The sequence below is a fragment of the Scyliorhinus torazame genome, chromosome X (genome assembly GCF_047496885.1).
Source record: "Scyliorhinus torazame isolate Kashiwa2021f chromosome X, sScyTor2.1, whole genome shotgun sequence".
NCBI classification, from domain to species: domain Eukaryota; kingdom Metazoa; phylum Chordata; class Chondrichthyes; order Carcharhiniformes; family Scyliorhinidae; genus Scyliorhinus; species Scyliorhinus torazame.
Window position 1 is genome coordinate 7124399 of NC_092738.1, and position 25184 is coordinate 7149582.

General features: G+C 45.8%; 1 protein-coding gene across 3 annotated transcripts in view; it reads right to left on the reverse strand.

Moving 5' to 3' along the window:
• Positions 1-25184, reverse strand: part of pan2 (poly(A) specific ribonuclease subunit PAN2) — a 231809-nt gene that overhangs the window by 102040 nt on the left and 104585 nt on the right. For all 3 annotated transcript variants that reach the window (XM_072494068.1, XM_072494070.1, XM_072494069.1), the window contains exons 22-24: positions 17411-17554; positions 10110-10289; positions 105-198 (exon numbers count right to left, since the gene is read on the reverse strand). In XM_072494068.1, coding sequence (XP_072350169.1) covers positions 105-198; positions 10110-10289; positions 17411-17554 — 418 coding nt within the window. The remainder of the gene's footprint in view (positions 1-104; positions 199-10109; positions 10290-17410; positions 17555-25184) is intronic.

Genomic DNA, 25184 nt, shown 5'->3' on the forward strand with positions numbered 1-25184 from the left:
GGCCGAAGGGCCTGTACTGTGCTGTACAGTTCTATGTAACCGACTACTAGGGCATTTGGAATTGTGCACATCAGCTGATATTAACAAAAGTTAAAAATACGAACCTAGAAAATACCATGCAAGAAAACGCAGCGAAATCATCCTCTTCCGAGGCATGTGAAACAAATACACAGTGTCTATCACCTGCTCCTTTGGAATCTGAAGATAGAAATGGGGAAAGGAGATTAGTCGAAAACTGAAATTTATAAAACCAACTCACCGAACATTTCCTTGAGCTGGAGCAGCATTCACATCTATGCCACACTGAACTGATGTGGTGAAATATTTCTGAAACTTGCCTGAAGAAAGTGAAGTCTCATGGGGTCCAGGGTGTACTAGCTAGATGGATAAAGAACTGGCTGGGCAACAGGAGACAGAGAGTAGTGGTGGAAAGGAGTGTCTCAAAATGGAGAAAGGTGACCCGGACCAATGTTGTTTGTGATATACATAAATGATCTGGACGAAGGTATAGGTGGTCTGATAAGCAAGTTTGCAGATGATACTAAGATTGGTGGAGTTGCAGATAGCGAGGAGGACTGTCAGAGAATACAGCAAAATATAGGTAGATTGGAGAGTTGGGCGGAGAAATGGCAGATGGAGTTCAATCCGGGCAAATGCGAGGTGATCCAATTCAAGAGTGAACTATACGGTAAATGAAAAATCCCTGGTGAAAATTGATGTACAGAGAGATCTGGGAGTTCAAGTCCATTGTACCCTGAAGGTGGCAACGCAGGTCGATAAGAGTGGTCAAGAAGGCATACAGCATGCTTGCCTTCATCGGAAGGGGTATTAAGTACAAGAGTCGGCAGGTCATGTTACAGTTGTATTGGACTTTGGTTAGGCCACATTTGGAATACTGCGTGCAGTTCTGGTCGCCACATTACCAAAAGGATGTGGATGCTCTGGAGATGGTGCAGAGGAGGTTCACCAGGATGTTGCCTGGTATGGACGGTGCTAGCTATGAAGAGAGGTTGAGTAGATTAGGATTGTTTTCATTAGAAAGACGGAGGTTGAGGGGGGACCTCATTGAGGTCTACAAAATCATGAGGTATAGACAGGGTGGATAGCAACAAGCTTTTTCCCAGAGTGGGGGACTCAATTACTAGGGGTCACGAGTTCAAGGTGAGAGGGGGAAGGTTTCAGGGAGATATACGTGGAAAGTTCTTTACGCAGAGGGTGGTGGGTGCCTGGAAGGCATTGCCGGTGAAGGTGGTAGAGGCGGGCACGATAGCATCATTCAAGATGTATCTAGACAGATACATGAATGGGCAGGGAGCAGAGGGATACAGATCCCTTAGAAAATAGGCGACAGTTTTAGATGGAGGATCTGGATCGGCGCAGGCTTGGAGGGCCGAAGGGCCTGTTCCTGTGCTGTAATTTTTCTTTGTTCTCTGTATCTCTTGCCTCGTTAAAAACCCTGACCAGCACCGGTCCCACTATCTCGGCAAACGTTTTATAAAACTCCACCGGATACCGATCCGGCCCCGGGGCTTTACCAGACTGCATGACCTTCAGGCCCCCCAATACCTCTTCGATCCTGACCAGGGCTCCCAGTCCGTCTACCACCCCCCTACCCACTCTTGGGAAGGTCAGTCCGTCCAGGAATCGCCTCATCCCCTCCGGTCCCCTGGGGGAGTTCCGAAGTGTACATCTTACTATAAAAGTCCCTAAACCCCTTGTTCAGCCCTGCCGGGTCCCCCACCAGATTTCCCTCCCCATCCGCTATCCTTCCTATCTCCCTAGTCGCTTCTCTCTTCCTTAGTTGTTGCGCGAGCATTCTGCTGGCCTTCTCTCCATGCTCATATATCGCACCTTTTGCCTTTCTAAGCTGCTCTACGGCCTTGCCTGTAATCAGCGCCCCAAACTCGGCCTGCAGCCTCTGTCGTTTCCTGAGTAACTCTGGCCTCGGGGACCCCGCGTAGCTCCTGTCCGTCCGTAAAATTTCCTGAACCAGTCGGTCCGTTTCTGCCCTGTCTGTCCTGTCCCTATGAACCCGGATTGAGATCAGCTCCCCTCTCACCACTGCCTTCAGCGCCTCCCAGAGCACCGCTGCTGAGACTTCTCCGGTATTATTTACCTGCAGGTAATTCTGCATCATCTCCTGAGCCTCTCACACACCGCCTCGTCCGCTAGCAATCCAACTTCCAACCTCCATTGTGGGCGCTGAAAGGTATCCTTACAAATCTGTAGATCTACCCAGTGCGGAGCATGGTCCGATATGGCAATTGCCGAATATTCTGCCCCCACCATCCCGGCCAGCAAGTCCCTACTCATGACAAAGAAATCAATTCGGGAATACACCTTGTGTACGTGGTAGTACGACGAAAACTCCCTCGCTGACGGCCGGCTAAATCTCCACGAATCAGCTCCCCCCATTTGCTCCATGAACCCTCTCAGTTCCTTTGCCATCGCTGGCAACCTGCCCGTTTTTGAACACGACCGATCCAGGCTCGGGTCCAGGACTGTGTTAAAGTCCCCACCCATGATCAGTTTGCGTGAGTCCAAGTCGGGGATCTTCCCTAGCAACCTCCTGATAAAATCCACATCGTCCCAATTAGGGGCATACACACTAACTAAGACTACTCTCACCCCTTCGAGCTTACCCCAAACCATAACATATCTGCCGCCCCCATCCGCAACTGTACCCTCTGCCTCAAATTGAACCCTTTTATTGATCAGGATCGCAACCCCCCTCGTCTTAGTGTCAAGCCCCGAATGAAAGACCTGACTAACCCAGCCCTTCCTTAGCCTAACCTGGTCTGCCACTTTCAGATGCGTCTCCTGCAGCATGACTACGTCCGCCTTCAGAAGCCGCAAATGCGCAAACACGCGCGCCCTCTTCACTGGCCCATTTAGCCCTCCAACATTCCAGGTGATCAGCCTGGTTGGGGGGCACGTCGGCCCCCCCCCCCAGCCGATCAGCCAACTCCTTTCTTTGACCAGCCCCCCAGCCATGTGTCGCGCATCTTCTGGCCCGTCTCCTGGCTGGCTCCACCCATGACCTCCCCACGGTTGCCATGTCCAATTTCCATCCTTGTCAGCAGATCAACTCCCCCCCCTCCCCCCAGCAACATCATCCTACCACCTAACCCCTGCTCTAATCTAACTATATGAATCCCGCCCCCCCCCCCCAACCTGGCTTCCGTTGACTAGCCCACCCAGCTAGCCTAGTGGCTCCCAGCTTCGGCGCCAGCGCGTCTCTCACCCATTGTTCCCTGGCTCCCCTCCCCCCAGCCCATCCATACCACTTCCCCAAACAGTCCTGCTGAAACACACACTCTATACAAGTCAGAAACATCCCCAACAATACTGCAATTCAAATCAAACACATAGAGATAAGTAGTAGCAGGCACTCCCAGCCCTTCCCCTCCACACACAGAAAAAGATTGCAAAAAATTCCCCCGAAACCCCCATCATAACCGCACCTTTTTAGCTATTTTCTTTTTTATATTTTCCCCCTACCAAAACTCCAACCAAACAAGTAACCCAAAAAGGAAACATTCAAGGAAACTACAAAAAAGAACAAGAAAAACACATCGCAACCAAAATACAACAACCTAAAAAGGTCGAAAAAACGAAAAGAACGGACCCAAGCATGCAGGCATTTCTCACAGCGAGAGAGAAACACAATAGACTGAAAAGTAATACCGTGAGTCCAAGATTCCTCAGCTCAGGGCCAACCCTTGCTTCTTAACAAAGCGGATCGCCTCCTCGGGTTCCTCGAAATAGTGGTGCTGACTCTCATACGTAACCCACAGTCGCGCTGGAAAAAGCAGCCCGAATTTCACCTTGTTCTTATACAAAATCTCCTTAACCTGCCTGTGGCCTCCCCTCCTCCTGGCCACCTCAGTACTCAGGTCTTGGTAAACACGCAGGGTGCGATTGTCCCAAGTACAGCTTCGTGTGCTCTTGGCCCATTGCAGAACCCGCTCCTTGTCCAGGTACCTGTGGAACCGGACCACCATCACTCGTGCGAGACCCCCCTCTTCGCGGCTGCTTCACCTGCACTCTGTGTGCCCTGTCCACCTCCGGCGGGCGAGGGAACACCTCGTTCCCCAGCAGCTTCTGGAACATACCCTCCACATACGCGGCAGCATCCAGCCCCTCGGCCCCCTCCGGGCGGCCAACGATTCTTAAATTCTGCCGACGAGGTCTATTGTCCAGGTCCTCCAGCCTTTCCAGGAGCATGTTTTGCTGATCCCTCAACCTCTGAATCTCCACGTCCGCTACCGTTTGAAAGTCGGCCTGCTCCTCCACAGTCTTCTCCAGCTTCTCAGCCTGATCATCCAGCCTTTTTTCCAATCGGTCCATCGACATCTGGAGCGGCTCCAAGTTATTGCACTTCAGAACTAAAAAGCCCTCCTGCATGGCCTGAAGCAGCTGCTCCATTGGCTGGGCTGTCGGCGCCTTGCTCTGGACATCGGCCATATTGGTCTCTCTCAAAGCCTCCACCACTTCTTCTGCTGTTTACGGTCCCTCCGGTTTCTTAAGTCCATACAACTCTGTATGGGTTCAGTGACTGAGTACTATTGCTTTCCGGTTCCGCGCTCAAAAGCGCAAAAAAGTCGGGGGAACAGGTCCAAAAGTCCGACCGAAACGGGAGCCACCAAATGTGCGACCTACTCCCTCATTGCCGCCACCGGAAGTCTGTTGTTTGGAATGTTAAAATTATAAATGCCTCAATAAAACGTTTTGTAAAAAAAACGACGACTTGTATCGTGTCAGCTAAACTACAGAACTTCATCCCAACAGGGGCCAGTACCTTCAAAAGAGACAGGAAGGGAGAGCGGCATGTGGCGCAGTGGCTAGCACTGCTGCCTCACGGCACTGAGGTCCCAGTTTCGAATCCTGGCCCTGGGTCACTGTCCGTGTGGAGTTTGCACATTCTCCCAGTGTCTGCATGGGTTTCACCCCCACAACCCAAAGATGTGCAGGGTAGTTGGATTGACCACGCTAAATTGCCCCTTCATTGGAAAAAAAAATAATTGGGTACTCTAAATTTAAAAAAAAAAGAGACAGGAAGGGATAAAAATAACCCCCCAGTAAGAGCAACAATGATACTTAGTGGTGCATCAAAAAAAAAAACAGCCAGTGAATCCAGCTTAAATAACTCCAGTCTTGGCGTTATTGTCGTCTAGTGTTTCTGGTTCTGGACTCGCAACCCAGAGGTCATGAATTCAAATCCCAACATGGCAAAATATAAAACGGAATTCAATAAATCTGGCAATTTATGGATCAGTACCAGTAAATGGCCATGAAAACTCCAGATTAAGGGAAACCCAATATCCTCCAGGGAACGGCACCTCCCACACCGGCCTGCATGTGACTCCACGTAGTTGACTTCTAAAACCCTCAGGGCAACTAGGAATGGGCAATAAGTGCCAACTACCTTGATGGAAACAAAGTTGCATTAATTAGTGATTCGGTAGTGATTTGATTGGTTAGAACACAATGCAGTGAGCAGTTCTGGGCACCCTACCTTAGGAAGGATATATTGGTCTTGAACAAAGTACAGCATAGATTTACCAGAATGATACCTGGACTGGTAATGGCAATAATTATTCATCATCCATGAAGGGCCATAGGCATCAGTCTATGTTAGAGGAGTGGTTATATAGCAGAGGGACACCATTCCCCATCCAGCATGGGGGTAAAGCAAGGGGCAGGTCTCTATGAGCTACCACAGCCGGTTCAGGGATTGAACCTGCATCATTGGTGTCAGTCTGCACCACACTCTAGTCATCTGAACTAACAAACCACCCCCCCCCCCCAAACTACCTGGACTCCTAGCGTTAAATTACAAGGAGAAATTACACAAACTAGGATTGGAACTTAAGATGATTAAGGAGTGATTTGATCAAAGTTATCAAGATACTAAGGGGAACAGGTAGATAGGAACTACCTCCGCTGGTTGTGGAGTCAAGGACGAGAGGGCATAATCTAAAAAATTAGAGTCAGACCTTTCAGTGAAGTAAATTTAGGAAACATTTCTACACACAAGGGTGGCAAAGTTTGGAACTCTCTTTCAATTGTTGCCAGGTCAATTGTTAATTTCGAATCAGAGATTGATAGACTCTGGTTAGCCAAAGGTATTATGGGGCAAAGGTCGGTATATGGAGAAAGGTTACAGATAAGCCATGACCTCACTTAATGGGGAAACAGGCTCGAGGATCTAAACTGCCTCCTCCTGTTTCTATGATTACATAAATAGTCCCATTGAATATCTCCTGTCAAAAACGATGCAGCTCATACCAAAACCCAACTAACTTCCAGATTTGGGACTGACGTCAGTTGAGTTTGCCCTAAAAATCACCCCTAGTATTTACAGATCTTCCTGGAAAAGATTAAATGGGCACAGATGCTGGTCTCCCTTTGAAGGGAATACGATGCTGCCGTCGAATATATAACTCTAATCTATTGGGCAGCAACATAGCACAGCGGTTAGCACTGTTGTTTCACAGCGCTAGGGTCCCGGGTTCAATTTCCGGCTCGATCACAGTCTGTGCAGTCTGCACGTTCTCCCCGTGTCTGCGTGGGTTTCATCCGGGCTGTGACAATATTGTCAATTATTAAACTAACATATCTTAAGCACTTATTTTTATACCTTTGTAGTTTTTTTCTTTTGGTGCTGGCAGACTTGTCGTTTTTCCAGCGTTCGCATTTTTAAAAATACCTTTGCGGATATAATGCAGCAAATCTAAGAATGAATTCACCAAGGATCAGTGCTTTCCTTTGTTCTAGTTTTGCCATCATTTAGAAAGGACTGGCACTGGTTAAACCCAAAATCTCTGGATGCCATGTAGCAATGTATTAGCAAGCTTCACTGTACGGTTGAACAAACTGACAAAATGATAACAGGGGAGAACCAACTGATGATCACAAAAACTAAATAAATTACACAAAACAAATCTTCAAATGTGGAATTCTCTGCCCCAAACAGTAGTTAAAGTAAAAGAGAACAAGACAGTTGCTAGACAAAGAGAATATGGGTTGAAAGAAAAAGCAGAATAGACCACGGTGGTTTGTGGAGAAAAAATGTCAGTACAGAACCGATGGGCTGAGTGGCCAGTTTTTGTGCTGTGATTCAAGTGCTTTTGAAAAATCGTCTCAGGTTCCTCCCACCCCAAGAATAAGTATCTATAACAAAACAGCCTGTATTGAAATGAAATACAACATTTATCAAATAGTTTGGATGGGGTGGTGTTTGTGCAGTGTGTCCAGGAAGCTTTTCTAACACAGTATGTAGATTGTCCGACCAGAGGAGGGGCAATACTGGATTTAGTACTTGGTAATGAACCAGGACAAGTGATAGATTTGTTAGTGGGGGAGCATTTTGGAGATAGTGACCACAATTCTGTGATTTTCACTTTAGTAATGGAGAGGGATAGGTGCGTGCAACAGGGCAAGGTTTACAATTGGGGGTTTACAATTGTTGTCAGACAAGAATTGAAGTGTATAAGTTGGGAACATAGGCTGTCAGGGAAGGACACAAGTGAAATGTGGAACTTGTTCAAGGAACAGGTACTACGTGTCCTTGATATGTATGTCCCTGTCAGGCAGGGAAGAGATGGTCGAGTGAGGGAACCATGGTTGACAAGAGAGGTTGAATGTCTTGTTGAGAGGAAGGAGGAGACTTATGTAAGGCTGAGGAAACAAGGTTCAGACAGGGCGCTGGAGGGATACAAGATAGCCAGGAGGGAACTGAAGAAAGGGATTAGGAGAGCTAAGAGAGGGCATGAAAAATCTTTGGCAGGGAGGATCAAGGAAAACCCCAAGGCCGTTTACACATATGTGAGAAATATGAGAATGACTAGACCAAGGGTAGGTCCGATCAAGGACAGTAATGGGAGATTGTGTATTGAGTCTGAAGAGATAGGAGACGTCTTGAACGAGTACTTTTCTTCAGTATTTACAAATGAGAGGGGCCATATTGTTGGAGAGGACAGTGTGAAACAGCTCGAGGAAATATTTGTTGGGAAGGAAGATGTGTTGGGCATTTTGAAAAACTTGAGAACAGACAAGTCCCCCGGGCCTGACGGGATATATCCAAGGATTCTATGGGAAGCAAGAGATGAAATTGCAGAGCCGTTGGCAATTATCTTTTCATCCTCACTGTCAACAGGGGTGGTACCAGGGGATTGGAGAGTGGTGAATGTCGTGCCCCTGTTTAAAAAAGGGAATAGGGATAACCCTGGGAATTACAGGCCAGTTAGTCTTACTTCGGTGGTAGGCAAAGTAAAGGAAAGGGTACTGAGGGATAGGATTTCTGAGCACCTGGAAAGACACTGCTTGATTAGGGATAGTCAGCACGGATTTGTGAGGGGTAGGTCTTGCCTTACAAGTCTTATTGAATTCTTTGAGGAGGTGACCAAGCATGTGGATGAAGGTAAAGCAGTGGATGTAGTGTACATGTATTTTAGTAAGGCATTTGATAAGGTTCCCCATGGTAGGCTTATGCAGAAAGTAAGGAGGCATGGGATAGTGGGAAATTTGGCCAGTTGGATAACAAACTGGCTAACCGATAGAAGTCAGAGAGTGGTGGTGGATGGCAAATATTCAGCTTGGAGCCCAGTTACCAGTGGCGTACCGCAGGGATCAGTTCTGGGTCCTCTGCTGTTTGTGATTTTCATTAATGACTTGGATGAGGGAATTGAAGGGTGGGTCAGTAAATTTGCAGACGATACGAAGATTGGTGGAGTTGTGGATAGTGAGGAGGGCTGTTGTCGGCTGCAAAGAGACATAGATGCAGAGCTGGGCTGAGAAGTGGCAGATGGAGTTTAACCCTGAAAAGTCTGAGGTTGTCCATTTTGGAAGGACAAATATGAATGCGGAATACAGGGTTAACGGTAGGGTTCTTGGCAATGTGGAGGAGCAGAGAGATCTTGGGGTCTATGTTCATACATCTTTTAAAGTTGCCACTCAAGGGGATAGAGCTGTGAAGTGGATAGAGCTGTGAAGAATGTGCTAGCGTTCATTAACAGAGGGACTTCTGGTCGCCTCATTTTAGGAAGGATATGGAAGCTTTGGAAAAGGTGCAAAGGAGATTTACCAGGATGTTGCCTGGAATGGAGAGTAGGTCTTACGAGGAAAGGTTGAGGGTGCTAGGCCTTTTCTCATTAGAACGGAGAAGGATGAGGGGCGACTTGATAGAGGTTTATAAGATGATCAGGGGAATAGATAGAGTAGACAGTCAGAGACTTTTTACCCGGGTGGAACAAACCATTACAAGGGGACAAAATTTAAGGTGAATGGTAGAAGATATAGGGGGGATGTCAGAGGTAGGTTCTTTACCCAGAGTAGTGGGGGCATGGAATGCACTGCCTGTGGAAGTAGTTGAGTCGGAAACATTAGGGACCTTCAAGCAGCTATTGGATAGGTACATGGATTACAGTAGAATGATACAGTGTAGATTAATTTGTTCTTAAGGGCAGCACAGTAGCATTGTGGATAGCACTATTGCTTCACAGCTGCAGGGTCCCAGGTTCGATTCCGGCTTGGGTCACTGTCTGTGGGGAGTCTGCACATCCTCCCCGTGTGTGCGTGGGTTTCCTCCGGGTGCTCCGGTTCCTTCTCACAGTCCAAAGATGTGCAGGTTAGGTGGATTGGCCATGATAAATTGCCCTTAGTGTCCAAAATTGCCCTTAGTGTTGTGTGGGGTTACTGGGTTATGGGGATAGGGTGGAGGTGTTGAGTTTGGGTAGGGTGCTCTTTCCAAGAGCCGGTGCAGACTCAAAGGGCCGAATGGCCTCCTTCTGCACTGTAAATTCTATGATAATCTATGATTAATCTAGGACAAAGGTTCGGCACAGCATCGTGGGCCGAAGGGCCTGTTCTGTGCTGTATTTTTCTATGTTCTATGTTCTAACATTTCCTCACTGAACGGCTCTGTCTTTAACATTGTTTTCTCTCTTTGGTAGTGCCATAAAAATGGCGACAACAGCTAGGGGCCAGCTACCAACATGGCAAGATTTGATGGAAAACCGTCGAAATGTCCACCAGTACAGGATGTCATTACAGCTGGTTTATCTTAAAAGTATTCTGTTTAAGAACGAAGAACGTTTTAAACCGACCATAAGATTTATAACTCGGAAGTCCTTCTGCAGCCCGTGTCCCACGAACTTCACTCCAACATCAATAAGGAATCTCAGTTTCAGGTATGTTGACTTCAAGGTGGTTAGGTGCTTGGATGAAATTTTGGCATCAAGGTCCCCAGGTTTGATTCCAGAATACTGAGTCAGGTAGTCCACAACCTATTTTCAAAAAGACAAACTTGTGGAATAAGCACATAAGATCATTTTCAGATAAACGACTGGAATTGGGAAAGCAATGTTAATAGGGATTCTATAGTTAGGGGACCAGACAAGCCTTTCTGCAGCTGCGGTTTCAGGGTGGTGTGTTGCATTCCTGGTGTCAGGGTTAAGGACGTCACCGAGAAGCTGCAGAGCACCTCGAGGGGGGTGGGTAAACAACCAGAGGTCATGGTCCATATCGGTGCCAACAACAGCTTCAACTGTATAAAATCCATTACATTTCTACCTCTCTTCAGCTCTGAAAGAGAGTCATATGGACTCGAAACTTTAACTTGGTCTCTCTCTCTCCACAGATGCTGCTAGACCTGTTCAGCTTTCCCAGCATTTTCTGCAATGAGATTTACTATACTTTAAAAAAAAAATTTAGAGTACCCAATTCATTTTTTCCAACTAAGGGGCAATTTAGCGTGGCCAATCCACCTACCCTGCACATCTTTGGGTTGTGGGGGTGAGGAGGAATTTCTTCAATAATAATGAAAAAAGAAAATGCTGGAAAAACAGGGCTGGCAGCCTGTGTGCAGAGAGAAACAGGGATAACACTGAGTCCATATGTTACTCTGTGAAACTGTGTTTCTCTCTCTACAGATGCCGGTCTTTCCAGCATTGTGTGTTTTTATTTCAGATTTCCAGCATCTGCAGTATTCGGCTTTTATTTTAGTGAGGAATTTCTTCACTCAGAGTGGTGAATCCTTGGAATTCTCTACCCCAGGGCTGTGAAGGCTGAGTCATTGGGAACGTTCCAAGCAGGGTTTGATGATGGTCATTGTATCTAGACATCTAAGGGATACAGGGATAGTGTAGGAAGATGGCATTGAAATATAGGATCAGCCATGATCTAGTTGAATGGCGGTGCAGGCTTAAAGGCACTAAATGGCCTACGCCTGCTCCTATGTTCTTATAAGTCACCAGGACTGGATCAGATGCATCCAAGGATACTGCGAGAAGGGTGAAAACTGCGGAGGTACCAGCCATTCTCCAATTCTTAGTTACAGGGGTAGTGCCAGAGGATTGCAGAATGGAAAATGTTACATCCTTGGTCAAGAAAGGATGGAGGGATAAGCCCAGCAACTACAGGCCAATTAGTCTAACTTTAGTGATGGGAAAACTTTTAGAAAAGGTCTGGGACAAAAGTAAAAATAACTTGTCAAATGTGAAATGTATTTGCTTTCATTTGGCCCCTTGTTCCGCACTGTAACCAATCATGTTTGTCAATGTACCATTTGTCAAAGTATTCTGTTGATTATGTATGTTCCCTCGGCCGCAGTAAAATACTTTTCACTGTACTTCGGTACATGTGACAATAAATCAAATCTAATCATGTAAAGCCAACATAAATTTTTTGACGGTGGATCTTATTACTCTAACTTGATTGAGTTTTTAAAATGAGGTAACAGCTAGAGTCGATGAAGGTAATGTGGTTGATATAATTTACAGTTCAGAAGGAGGCCATTCGGCCCATCGAGTCTGCACCAGCCCTTGGAAAAAGCACCCTGCTTAAGCCCACGTCTCCGCCCTATCCCTTTAACCCAATAACCCCACCTCACCTTTTTTGACACTAAAGGCAATTTATCATGGCCAATCCATCTGACCTGCACATCTTTGGACTGTGGAAGGAAACCGGAGCACCCGGAGGAAACCCACGCAGACATGGGGAGAACGTGCAGACTCCACACAGACAGTGACCCAAGCCGGGAATTGAACCTGGGACCTTGGAGCTGTGAAGCAACTGTGCTAACCACTATGCTACCGTGCTGCCCCTTGATGTGGGTATATATGCGTCTAAAAGGCATTTGCTGACAAGCCTGGTATAAGTCACTTTATCAAAAGCCCATGAAATAAAAGGGACAGAGGCAGCATGGATATGAAATTGGCTGACTGACAGCAAACCGATAATAGTGGTGAATTGTTGTTTTTCAGACTGGAGGAAGGTATTTAATGGGGTTCCCTAGAGGTCGGTATTAGGACCACTGCCTTTCTTGATCTACATTAATGATGCGGATGTCAATGTACAAGGCACAAGTTTGAGGAGGACAGAGACAGACCTCAAGAGTGGTGGAATGGACGAACATATGGCAGATAAAATTTAATGCAGAGATGTAGCAAGTGATCAATTTTGGGAGGAAGAACAAGAAGAGGCAACAAAAAAAATGAAGGATAGAAGTCCAAAAGGGGTGCAGGAGTGGGGGATCTGTGGATATATGTGCACAAATCATTGAAGGACGCAGTGCACATATAGCCAGGAAAAAACATACAAAGTAGCAAAGATCAGTGAGAGACTAGAGGACTGGGAAATCTTTAGGGGGCAACAGAAAGCTACTAAAAAAGCTATAAAGAAGAGTAAGATAGATTATGAGAGTAAACTTGCTCAGAATATAAAAACAGATAGTAAAAGTTTCTACAAATATATAAAACAAAAAAGAGTGGCTAAGGTAAATATTGGTCCTTTAGAGGATGAGAAGGGAGATTTAATAATGGGAGATGAGGAAATGGCTGAGGAACTGAACAGGTTTTTTGGGTCGGTCTTCACAGCGGAAGACACAAATAACATGCCAGTGACTGATAGAAATGAGGCTATGACAGGTGAGGACCTTGAGAGGATTGTTATCACCAAGGAGGTAGTGATGGGCAAGCTAATGGGGCTAAAGGTAGACAAGTCTCCTGGACCTGATGGAATGCATCCCAGAGTGCTAATAGAGATGGCTAGGGAAATTGCAAATGCACTAGTGATAATTTACCAAAATTCACTAGACTCTGGGGTGGTCCCGGCGGATTGGAAATTAGCAAACGTGACACCACTGTTTCCAAAAGGAGGTAGGCAGAAAGCGGGTAATTATAGGCCAGTGAGCTTAACTTCGGTAGTAGGGAAGATGCCGGAATCTATCATCAAGGAAGAAATAGCGAGGTATCTGGATGGAAATTGTCCCATTGGGCAGACGCAGCATGGGTTCATAAAGGGCAGGTCGTGCCTAACTAATTTAGTGGAATTTTTTGAGGACATTAACAATGCGGTAGATAACGGGGAGCCAATGGATGTGGTATATCTGGATTTCCAGAAAGCCTTTGACAAGGTGCCACACAAAAGGTTGCTGCATAAGATAACGATGCACGGCATTAAGGGGAAAGTAGTAGCATGGATAGAGGATTGGTTAATTAATAGAAAGCAAAGAGTGGGGATTAATGGGTGTTTCTCTGGTTGGCAATCAGTAGTTAGTGGTGTCCCTCAAGGATCAGTGTTGGGCCCACAACTGTTTACAATTTACATAGATGATTTGGAGTTGGGGACCAAGGGCAATGTGTCCAAGTTTGCAGACGACACTAAGATAAATGGTAAAGCAAAAAGTGCAGAGGATACTGGAAGTCTGCAGAGGGATTTGGATAGGCTAAGTGAATGGGCTAGGGTCTGGCAAATAGAATACAATGTTGACAAATGTGAGGTTATCCATTATGGTAGGAATAACAGCAAAAGGGATTATTATTTAAATGATAAAATATTAAAACATGCTGCTGTGCAGAGAGACCTGGGTGTGCTAGTGCACGAGTCGCAAAACGTTGGTTTACAGGTGCAACAGGTGATTAAGGCAAATGGAATTTTGTCCTTCATTGCTAGAGGGATGGAGTTTAAGACTAGGGAGGTTATGCTGCAATTGTATAAGGTGTTAGTGAGGCCACACCTTGAGTATTGTGTTCAGTTTTGGTCTCCTTACTTGAGAAAGGACGCATTGGCACTGGAGGGTGTGCAGAGGAGATTCACTAGGTTAATCCCAGAGCTGAAGGGGTTGGATTACGAGGAGAGGTTGAGTAGACTGGAACTGTACTCGTTGGAATTTAGAAGAATGAGGGGGGATCTTATAGAAACATATAAGATTACGAAGGGAATAGATAGGATAGATGCGGGCAGATTGTTTCCACTGGCGGGTGAAAGCAGAACTAGGGGGCATAGCCTCAAAATAAGGGGAAGTAGATTTAGGACTGAGTTTGGGAGGAACTTCTTCACCCAAAGGGTTGTGAATCTATGGAATTCCTTGCCCAGTGACGCAGTTGAGGCTCCTTCATTAAATGTTTTTAAGATAAAGATAGATAGTTTTTTGAAGAATAAAGGGATTAAGGGTTATGGTGTTCGGGCCGGAAAGTGGAGCTGAGTCCACAAAAGATCAGCCATGATCTCATTGAATGGTGGAGCAGGCTCGAGGGGCCAGATGGCCTACTCCTGCTCCTAGTTCTAATGTTCTTATGTAGGTTGAGAAAGTGGTTTATAAGGCCTATTGGATCCTGGGTTTTATAAACACAGGGAATCCTCACTCTTGGTGGTTGCACTCCTGAAAACCACAACTCTAAGTGAATCATTGGCTTTAACACTGATTTCGATGGAAACCGGAGCTAGATTTCGTTCGACATTTCTTGCCCGGAAAAACAGTGTACAAGTTGAAATACCGTACATGCATGTGCACCACCATGCATTCCTAATTAAAATAACTCACAAAATAAAATACATCACTAAATGTACAGTAAAAGAAATACAATATACCATAAATGTAAAATGTTTCAAAAATTACACTCACCTACTGGACAGTATTTATAGATTGACCAGACTCCAACTAACAGCAGAGGTCGGTTGGTGCAGATAGCAGCTGAGGCCCCAGAACTAACTGCACCAACCAACTTCTGCCACTAGATGGCGACCAGGATGCGTGAGAGTTCAGACAGGAGCCAGAAGGGAACAAATTAAGAACAGATCCCAGAATAGGGTAAGGACAGAAGGCGGGAAACAGGTCCCGGGGGTGGCAAGGCCAGGAGTGGGGTAGGGGGAAAAAGGGCCTGAGGGTGGAAGTGCTGGGGTAAAGTCAGCTGAGCTAGCGGGCCACAGAAAGGAAGGTCTGTCCAAAATGACGTTAAAGTGAACTGGCAAAGTTAAATGGATATATTGACACTACTGTATTAACAATGTAAAATGATGTCAAGTAAGTGGGGACCTACTGTAGAGGCATAGAGTCCAAAAGCAAGTAGGTTATGGTGAACCTTTATAAAACACTGGTTTGATCTCATCTGGGGTATTATTTTCAATTCTGGGCACCACACTTTAGAAAGGATGTCATGGCATTCAAGTAGGTGCAGAAATGATTTACAAGAATAGTTCCAGGGATTAGGGATCAAATGAAATGAAAAAAAAAATACAGGGTAGATTAAAGAAACTGCAGCTGTTCACCGTAGAAAATTCCAAGCATTGTCTGGCATCTTTGAATCTTTCTGGAACCCACCTCTTCATTCACCTGAGGAAGGAGCAGCGCTCCGAAAGCTAGTGACATCGAAACAAACCTGTTGGACTTTAACCTGGTGTTGTAAAACTTCTTACTGTGCTCACCTTAGAAAAGAGAAGGCTGAAAGGAGCTTTGATAGATGTTCAAAATCATGGGCAGTCTGGACAGAATAGAAAGGGAGAAATTGCTCCCAGCAGAAGGGTCAAGAACCAGAGAACACTGCTGGAAGGTGAATGGCAAAAGAATCAAAGGTGACAAGAGGAAAAACATTTTTCATGCAGCGAGTGGTTAGGATCTGGATTGCATTGTCTGAGCGTGTGGTGTGGGCAGATTCACATTGTGGCTTTCAAAACGTATTTATGGGCAGCACGGTAGCATTGTGGATAGCACAATTGCTTCACAGCCCCAGGGTCCCAGGTTCGATTCCCGGCTTGGGTCACTGTCTGTGCGGAGTCTGCACATCCTCCCCGTGTCTGCGTGGGTTTCCTCTGAGTGCTCCGGTTTCCTCCCACAGTCCAAAGATGTGAAGGTTAGGTGGATTGGCCATGATAAATTGCCCTTAGTGTCCAAAATTGCCCTTAGTGTTGGGTGGGGTTACTGGGTTATGGGGATAGGGTGGAGGTGTTGACCTTGGGTAGGGTGCTCTTTCCAAGAGCCGGTGCAGACTCGATGGGCCGAATGGCCTCCTTCTGCACTGTAAATTCTATGATAATCTATGATTTGGTTAATTATCTGAAAAGAAAAGATTTAAAAAAAAGAAAAAGAAATTTAGAGTACTCAATTCATTTTTTCCAATTAAGGGGCAATTTAGTGTGGCCAATCCACCTACCCTGCACATCTTTGGGCCGTGGGGGCGAAACCCACACAGACACGGGGAGAATGTGCAAACTCCACATGGACAGTGACCCAGAGCCGGGAGCGAACCTGGGACCTCGGCGCCGTGAGACAGCAGTGCTAACCACTGTGCCACCGTGCTGCCCTGAAAAGAAAAGATGTAAGGGACCAAAGGGAAACGGCAGGAGAATTGGACTAGCTGGCATGGACATGATGGGCCAAATAGTCTCTGTACATTTAATGTACAGAAAGTATCCTATCTTCTTCTGACAGACTGCAGATCCTGGAGCTCAAAAGGAGTGACCAACATGCTGCTAGTTCGATGTTGCACTGAGCTGGAAAGATTTCCTCTCCAGCAAAGATGCTTGTTCTTTATTTGGGGCCTCTTTGCTTTGTGGCTGAAAACTGAGAATACAGTATAATAAAAGCAAAATACTACCGATGCTGGAAATTTGAAATAAAAAGAGTGCTAGAAAAACTCGGGTCTGGCAGCAGCTGGAGAGAGAAACAGAGTTAATGTTTTGAGTCCAAGGAGGAGTCATTTTGGACACAAAAGTTCAACTCTATTTCGGTCTCCACAGGTTTTTGCCAGACCTGCCGAGTTTTTCGAGCACTTTGTTTTTATTACTGAGGATACAGTGGCCGGAATTCTCTGGTCGTCAGCGTTCACTATTCCTGCTAACAGAGCACACCCACCAGCGGGTTTCCTGGCGGCTTGGGGGTAGTTTCAATGGGAAATCCCATTGACAAGCGGCAGGAGGATATAATCCCACCACCAGCGAATGGCACCCATACGAGAAACTCACAGCTGGGGACCAGAGAATTCCGCCAGTGTTGGACAATAGATCAATTTGAATGCTCTAATAATTTAGGTTCGTAATATAAACAATGTACTTCTATATCTCAACTTAAAAATACAGGTCACCAAATTAGACAGCAAGGCCAGGACCACCATGGGCATCATCACATTACCTGCTCTTGTGTGGAGATGTAATCGTCAATGAAAGGAACACCTTCATTCGGTCCCTGACCTCGCACACATGTAATTCTGGCAACTGACATTTGGCTGGGTTTTATGGTGGATTTTGTTCCATCGCTACGCAGCTCTGCCTCTTCCTGTGAGTTGAGTATCAAGTAGCATAAAACATTACAACACAAAAAAATGAACCAAATCTGACATCAACAAATAAAACTGTGATCTAACTTTAGGTAGGAATAAGAACACAAGAACTCGGAGCAGGAGTAGGCCATCTGGCCCCTCGAGCCTGCTCCGCCATTCAATGAGATCATGGCTGATCTTTTGTGGACTCAGCTCCACTTTCCGGCCTGAACACCATATCCCTTAATCCCTTTATTCTTCAAAAAACTATCTATCTTTATCTTAAAAACATTTAATGAAGGAGCCTCTACTGCTTCACTGGGCAAGGAATTCCATAGATTCACAACCCTTTGGGTGAAGAAGTTCCTCCTAAACTCAGTCCTAAATCTACTTCCCCTTATTTTGAGGCTATGCCCCCTAGTTCTACTTTCACCCGCCAGTGGAAACAACCTGCCCGCATCTATCCTATCTATTCCCTTCGTAATTTTATATGTTTCTATAAGATCCCCCCTCATCCTTCTAAATTCCAACGAGTACAGTCCCAGTCTACTCAACCTCTCCTCGTAATCCAACCCTTTCAACTCTGGGATTAACCTAGTGAATCTCCTCTGCACACCCTCCTTTCTCAGTACATCCTTTCTCAAGTAAGGAGACCAAAACTGGACACAATACTCCAGGTGTGGCCTCACTAACACCATTTACAATTGCAGCATAACCTCCCTCGTCTTAAACTCCATCCCTCTAGCAATGAAGCACGAAATTCCATTTGCCTTCTTAATCACCTGTTGCACCTGTAAACCAACGTTTTGCGACTCATGCACTAGCACACCCAGGTCTCTCTGCACAGCAGCATGTTTTAATATTTTATCATTTAAATAATTATCCCTTTTGCTGTTATTCCTACCAAAATAGATAACCTCACATTTGTCAACATTGTATTCCATCTGGCAGACCCTAGCCCATTCACTTAGCCTATCCAAATCCCTCTGCAGACTTCCGGTATCCTCTGCACTTTTTGCTTTACCACTCATCTTAGTGTCATCTGCAAACTTGGACACATTGCCCTTGGTCCCCAACTCCAAATAATCTATGTAAATTGTGAACAATTGTGGGCCCAACACTGATCCCTGAGGGACACCACTAGCTACTGATTGCCAACCAGAGAAAACCCATTAATCCCACTCTTTTCTTTCTATTAATTAACCAATCAGAGATGAACACAAGATTTACATACCTAAAGCAGATTGTTCTACTTTGAATTTTCTTTCAAAACAGCCATACTACCATTATACACAATCTGCAGTAGTTCGATTAATAGGAATGATCTTAACTATCATAAAAACCAAATAATAGACTATCTTATTGTTTAAAAATCTTACTTAACTTCACTAGAAAACATCGAAACTCGTGGTACGATCCCCATAGAAACTAATTAATTATTTACAAAAGGAATCCCCCACGACACCAATGGAAACAAAATTACTGGACAAGATTTCACATTTAAAATTCTTGCTGTAACAAACCAATTAAAATCAACATAGTCTTGCTGAAAGGTGAGGCATGCTGTTGAAGCTTTTTGTCTTGTACTCATCAAGACAACACAAGAATGCCAAATTTCAAAGGAAACAACAATGAGAAAATGGGTGCTGATTGGTTGGCAAGTCAACTCTGGTCAAATTGTTGCCATGGCGAATCTCCAGAGAGCTATTATTCCCCATACTTTTGTTTATTCAAAAAAAAAGTGCAACATCTGGATATATTCCTTTTGCCTGCAGAAGACAGGTCGCTACATATGTTACCCGATCTGATCATTGCTTGGTGTATCTCTGTGCATAGAAACAGAAAACAGGAGGAGTAGGCCATTCAGCCCTTCGAGCCTGTTCCACCATTCACGATGATCATGGCATTCTTTGTATGTTTTCAAGGAAGAGTTAGACGTAGTTCTTGGGAGTAAAGAGATTAATGTTTGGCCTCAATTGCTTTCTGTGGTGGAGAATTCCACAGGCTCACTGCTCTCTGGGTGAAGTAATTGCTCCTTATCTCAGTCCTAAATGGTTTACCCTGTACCCTTAGACCGTGACCCCCCGATTCTGAACTCCCCCACCATTGGGAACATCCTTCCTGCATCTACCCTGTCGCGTCCTGTTAGAATTTTATAGAACTAATGCAGCAGGGGCATGGGAACCTGGATTGTAGTTTTAGTGTAAGGGAGAATGAGAGTATAGAGGTCAGGAGCACAGATTTGACGTCGCAGGAGGGGGCCAGTGTTCAGGCAGGTGGTTTGAAGTGTGTCTACTTCAATGCCAGGAGTATACGAAATAAGGTAGGGGAACTGGCAGCATGGGTTGGTACCTGGGACTTAGATGTTGTGGCCATTTTGGAGACCTGGATAGAGCAGGGACAGGAATGGATGTTGCAGGTTCCGGGGTTTAGGTGTTTTAGTAAGCTCAGAGAAGGAGGCAAAAGAGGGGGAGGTGTGGCACTGCTAGTCAAGAGCAGTAGCGGTACCAAGGTGGCGGAGAGGATGCTAGATGGGGACTCATCTTCCGAGGTAGTATGGGCTGAGGCTAGAAACATGAAAGGAGAGGTCACCCTGTTGGGAGTCTTCTATAGGCCTCCAAATAGTTCTAGGGATGTAGAGGAAAGGATGGCGAGGATGATCCTGGATAAGAGCGAAAGTAACAGGGTAGTTATTATGGGAGACTTTAACTTTCCAAATATTGACTGGAAAAGATATAGTTCGAGTACATTAGATGGGTCGTTTTTTGTACAGTGTGTGCAGGAGGGTTTCCTGACACAATATGTTGACAGGCCAACAAGAGGCGAGGCCACGTTGGATTTGGTTTTGGGTAATGAACCAGGCCAGGTGTTGGATTTGGAGGTAGGAGAGCACTTTGGGGACAGTGACCACAATTCGGTGACGTTTACGTTAATGATGGAAAGGGATAAGTATACAGCGCAGGGCAAGAGTTATAGCTGGGGGAAGGGCAATTATGATGCCATTAGACGTGACTTGGGGGGGATAAGGTGGAGAAGTAGGCTGCAAGTGTTGGGCACACTGGATAAGTGGAGCTTGTTCAAGGATCAGCTACTGCGTGTTCTTGATAAGTATGTACCGGTCAGGCAAGGAGGAAGGCGTCGAGCGAGGGAACCGTGGTTTACCAAAGAAGTGGAATCTCTTGTTAAGAGGAAGAAGGAGGCCTATGTGAAGATGAGGTGTGAAGTTTCAGTTGGGGCGATGGATAGTTACAAGGTAGCGAGGAAGGATCTAAAGAGAGAGCTAAGACGAGCAAGGAGGGGACATGAGAAGTATTTGGCAGGTAGGATCAAGGAAAACCCAAAAGCTTTCTATAGGTATGTCAGGAATAAGCGAATGACTAGGGAAAGAGTAGGACCAGTCAAGGACAGGGATGGGAAGTTGTGTGTGGAGTCTGAAGAGATAGGCGAGATACTAAATGAATATTGTTGGTCAGTATTCACTCAGGAAAAAGATAATGTTGTGGAGGAGAATGCTGAGACCCAGGCTAATAGAATAGATGGCATTGAGGTACGTAGGGAAGAGGTGTTGGCAATTCTGGACAGGCTGAAAATAGATAAGTTCCCGGGTCCTGATGGGATTTATCCTAGGATTCTCTGGGAGGCCAGGGAAGAGATTGCTGGACCTTTGGCTTTGATTTTTATGTCATCATTGGCTACAGGAATAGTGCCAGAGGACTGGAGGATAGCAAATGTGGTCCCTTTGTTCAAAAAGGGGAGCAGAGACAACCCCGGCAACTATAGACCGGTGAGCCTCACGTCTGTAGTGGGTAAAGTCTTGGAGGGGGTTATAAGAGACAAGATTTATAATCATCTAGATAGGAATAATATGATCAGGGATAGTCAGCATGGCTTTGTGAAGGGTAGGTCATGCCTCACAAACCTTATCGAGTTCTTTGAGAAGGTGACTGAACAGGTAGACGAGGGTAGAGCAGTTGATGTGGTGTATGTGGATTTCAGCAAAGTGTTTGATAAGGTTCCCCACGGTAGGCTATTGCAGAAAATACGGAGGCTGGGGATTGAGGGTGATTTAGAGATGTGGATCAGAAATTGGCTAGCTGAAAGAAGACAGAGGGTGGTGGTTGATGGGAAATGTTCAGAATGGAGTTCAGTTACAAGTGGAGTCCCACAAGGATCTGTTCTGGGGCCGTTGCTGTTTGTCATTTTTATCAATGACCTAGAGGAAGGCGCAGAAGGGTGGGTGAGTAAATTTGCAGACGATACTAAAGTCAGTGGTGTTGTCGATAGTGTGGAAGGATGTAGCAGGTTACAGAGGGATATAGATAAGCTGCAGAGCTGGGCTGAGAGGTGGCAAATGGAGTTTAATGTAGAGAAGTGTGAGGTGATTCACTTTGGAAGGAATAACAGGAATGCGGCATATTTGGCTAATGGTAAAGTTCTTGGAAGTGTGGATGAGCAGAGGGATCTAGGTGTCCATGTACATAGATCCCTGAAAGTTGCCACCCAGGTTGATAGGGTTGTGAAGAAGGCCTATGGAGTGTTGGCCTTTATTGGTAGAGGGATTGAGTTCCGGACTCAGGAGGTCATGTTGCAGCTGTACAGAACTCTGGTACGGCCGCATTTGGAGTATTGCGTACAGTTCTGGTCACCGCATTATAGGAAGGACGTGGAGGCTTTGGAGCGGGTGCAGAGGAGATTTACCAGGATGTTGCCTGGTATGGAGGGAAAATCTTATGAGGAAAGGCTGATGGACTTGAGGTTGTTTTCGTTGGAGAGAAGAAGGTTAAGAGGAGACTTAATAGAGGTATACAAAATGATCAGGGGGTTAGATAGGGTGGACAGTGAGAGCCTTCTCCCGCGGATGGAAATGGCTGGCACGAGGGGACATAGCTTTAAACTGAGGGGTAATAGATATAGGACAGAGGTCAGAGGTAGGTTCTTTAGGCAAAGAGTAGTGAGGCCGTGGAATGCCCTACCTGCTACAGTAGTGAACTCGCCAACATTGAGGGCATTTAAAAGTTTATTGGATAAACATATGGATGATAATGGCATAGTGTAGGTTAGATGGCTTTTGTTTCGGTGCAACATCGTGGGCCGAAGGGCCTGTACTGCGCTGTATTGTTCTATGTTCTATAGTTTTCTATCAGATCTCACCCTCATTCTTCTGAACTCCAGCGAATGTAATCCTAACCGACTCAATCTCTCCTCATACATCAGTCCCGCCATCCCAGACGAAGCTAGTCATTTTTTGCTGTGACTATGCAGTGGCAACACAAGTGCTTTTTCCATTCTCAGGATGTTCAAGTCAAAAAGACATTCTGCTTACCACACAAATGATAATGTGCTATAGGAATTTCAGTGCTGGTCCGATATGTAGGCCGTATGTTCCAATGATTGACAGATTGCATCAAACAGCACATCCCTGTTACTGTTTGCAATAAAGAGGCCGTGCATGCAAAACCCAGATCACAATGGCCAGAATTCTCTGGCCGGTGGGATTCCTTTTTCCTGTTGGCAGCGTATCCTCGCCTGCGGATTTCCCGGCGCTGTGGGGCGCTTCAATGGGAAAAATCCCGTTGAAAAGCGGCAGGAAGAGAGAATCCTACCACCAGCGAACAGAGCACCGCCGAGAAACACGCGACGGCGGACCGGAGAATCCCGCCCAATGTCGAACATTAGACGTGATACGTGATTCTGTGATTGGACAACATGTGCTTAGCAATTCTGAGTACGTTAAGAATTACACTGACATCTAATTTAAGATCTAGTGTTGAAGGAGGTGGCTGGAGAGATAGTGGATGCATTGGTGGTTGTCTTTCAACATTCCTGCAGACTGGAAAATAGCAAATGTAACCCCACGATTTGAGCAGGAAGTGGGAGAATGGAGAACTACAGACCTGTTATTTTGATATCAGTAGTAGGGAAGATGTGAGAATATATTATTTACGATGTGATAACTGGACATTTAGAATTGGGCAGAGTCAAGATGGATTTATGAAAGGGAAATCATGTTTGAAAAACTTGCTGTAATTTTTTTTTTTGAGGATGTTATTTGCAGCATAAAGGAAAGCCAGTGGATTTGGATTTTCAGGAGGCTTTTTGAGAAGGTCCCACACAGGAGGTTAGTAATTAAAATGAGAGCGTCTGGAATTAGGGAAACGTACTAGTCTGGATTGAGAATTGCTTAACAGACAGAAAGCAGAGAGAAGAAATAAACTGATCATTCTCAGGATGGTAGTTTGTTGCGTCCTCTCCACAGCTTACATTCTACCTAACGTTGTACCATAGGAAAAAGCTTAACCATGGGCCACAATGAGAATTGGATTCACGACCACTGGTTTAAAGGTCACTGCTCTCTCCACTGAGCTATGGAACCAGCACGATAGCACAAGTGGATAGCACTGCGGCTTCACAGCGCCAGGGTCTCAGGTTCGATTCCCCGCTGGGTCACTGTCTGTGCGGAGTCTGCACATTCTCCCAGTGTCTTCGTGGGTTTCCTCCGGGTGCTCCGGTTTCCTCCCACAGTCCAAAGACGTGCAGGTTAGATGGATTGGCCATGCTAAATTGCCCTCAGTGTCCAAAAAAGGTTAGGAGGGATTTTTGGGTTACGGGGATAGGGTGGAAGTGAGGGCTTAATGTGGGTTGGTGCAGACTCGATGGGCCGAATGGCCTCCTTCTGCACTGTATGTTCTATGCTCTAAAATGGAAATGTTACCACAGTCCCAGAGGCTGCTCCTTTGAGTTGACTGGTGGTGATTTAAGCTGAGGTTCACCACATCTTAGGCGATGGGCACGGTTGAGAAGGTAGGGCCCTTCATGAATAACCTCAGGCAGGACGGGAATTGAATCTGTGCTGCTGGCATTGCTCTGCATCACAAACCAGCTGTCTAGCCAGCTGAGCTCACTAACCGCAACTAGTAGGTACTGCAAGTATCCATACTAGGGCCACAGCCGTTTACCATCAATATAAATGATTTGGATGCGGGGACCAATTGTTAGATTTCTAAATTTGCTTATGACACCAAACTGTGTGGGAGTAGTGAGGAGGATGCAAGGGGAGGCTAAATAAATGGGCTAGAGCATGGCAGATGGAATATAATGTGAATTAATGCAAAGTTATTCACTTTGATAGAAAGAAAACAAAGCAGCAGAGCATTTCACAAATAGTGAGAAGTTGGGAAGTGCGGGTGTCCAAAGGGATCTGGTGTCCTTGTTCATGAGCCGCTAAAAGCTAGCACATAGCTGCAGCAAGCAGTTAGGGAAACAAATTATATGTTGGCCTTCAGTGCGAGGGGATTTGAGTATAGGAGTAAAGATCTCTTGCTGACTTCCGGGTGCGCCGATGACCAGCTAAGTCGCACGTTTCGGCAGCTCCCGGTGGAACGGACTTTTGGGCTCTTAATGAGAGCCCCAACGGCAATTTTAACGGCTAAAAGCACTGTGCGGTAAACCAGAAGGGAATCCCCCCTGGACACGGATGGAAAAAGGAGAGGAAAGTGGCCGGATTGCGGTGGATCCTTTAGAGTAGCGGCAAGGAAGGCAAGCAAAAACTAAGATGGCGTTGGAAGATGCTGGACCATTGGCTTTGATTTTTATGTCATCATTGGATACAGGAATAGTGCCAGAGGACTGGAGGATAGCAAATGTGGT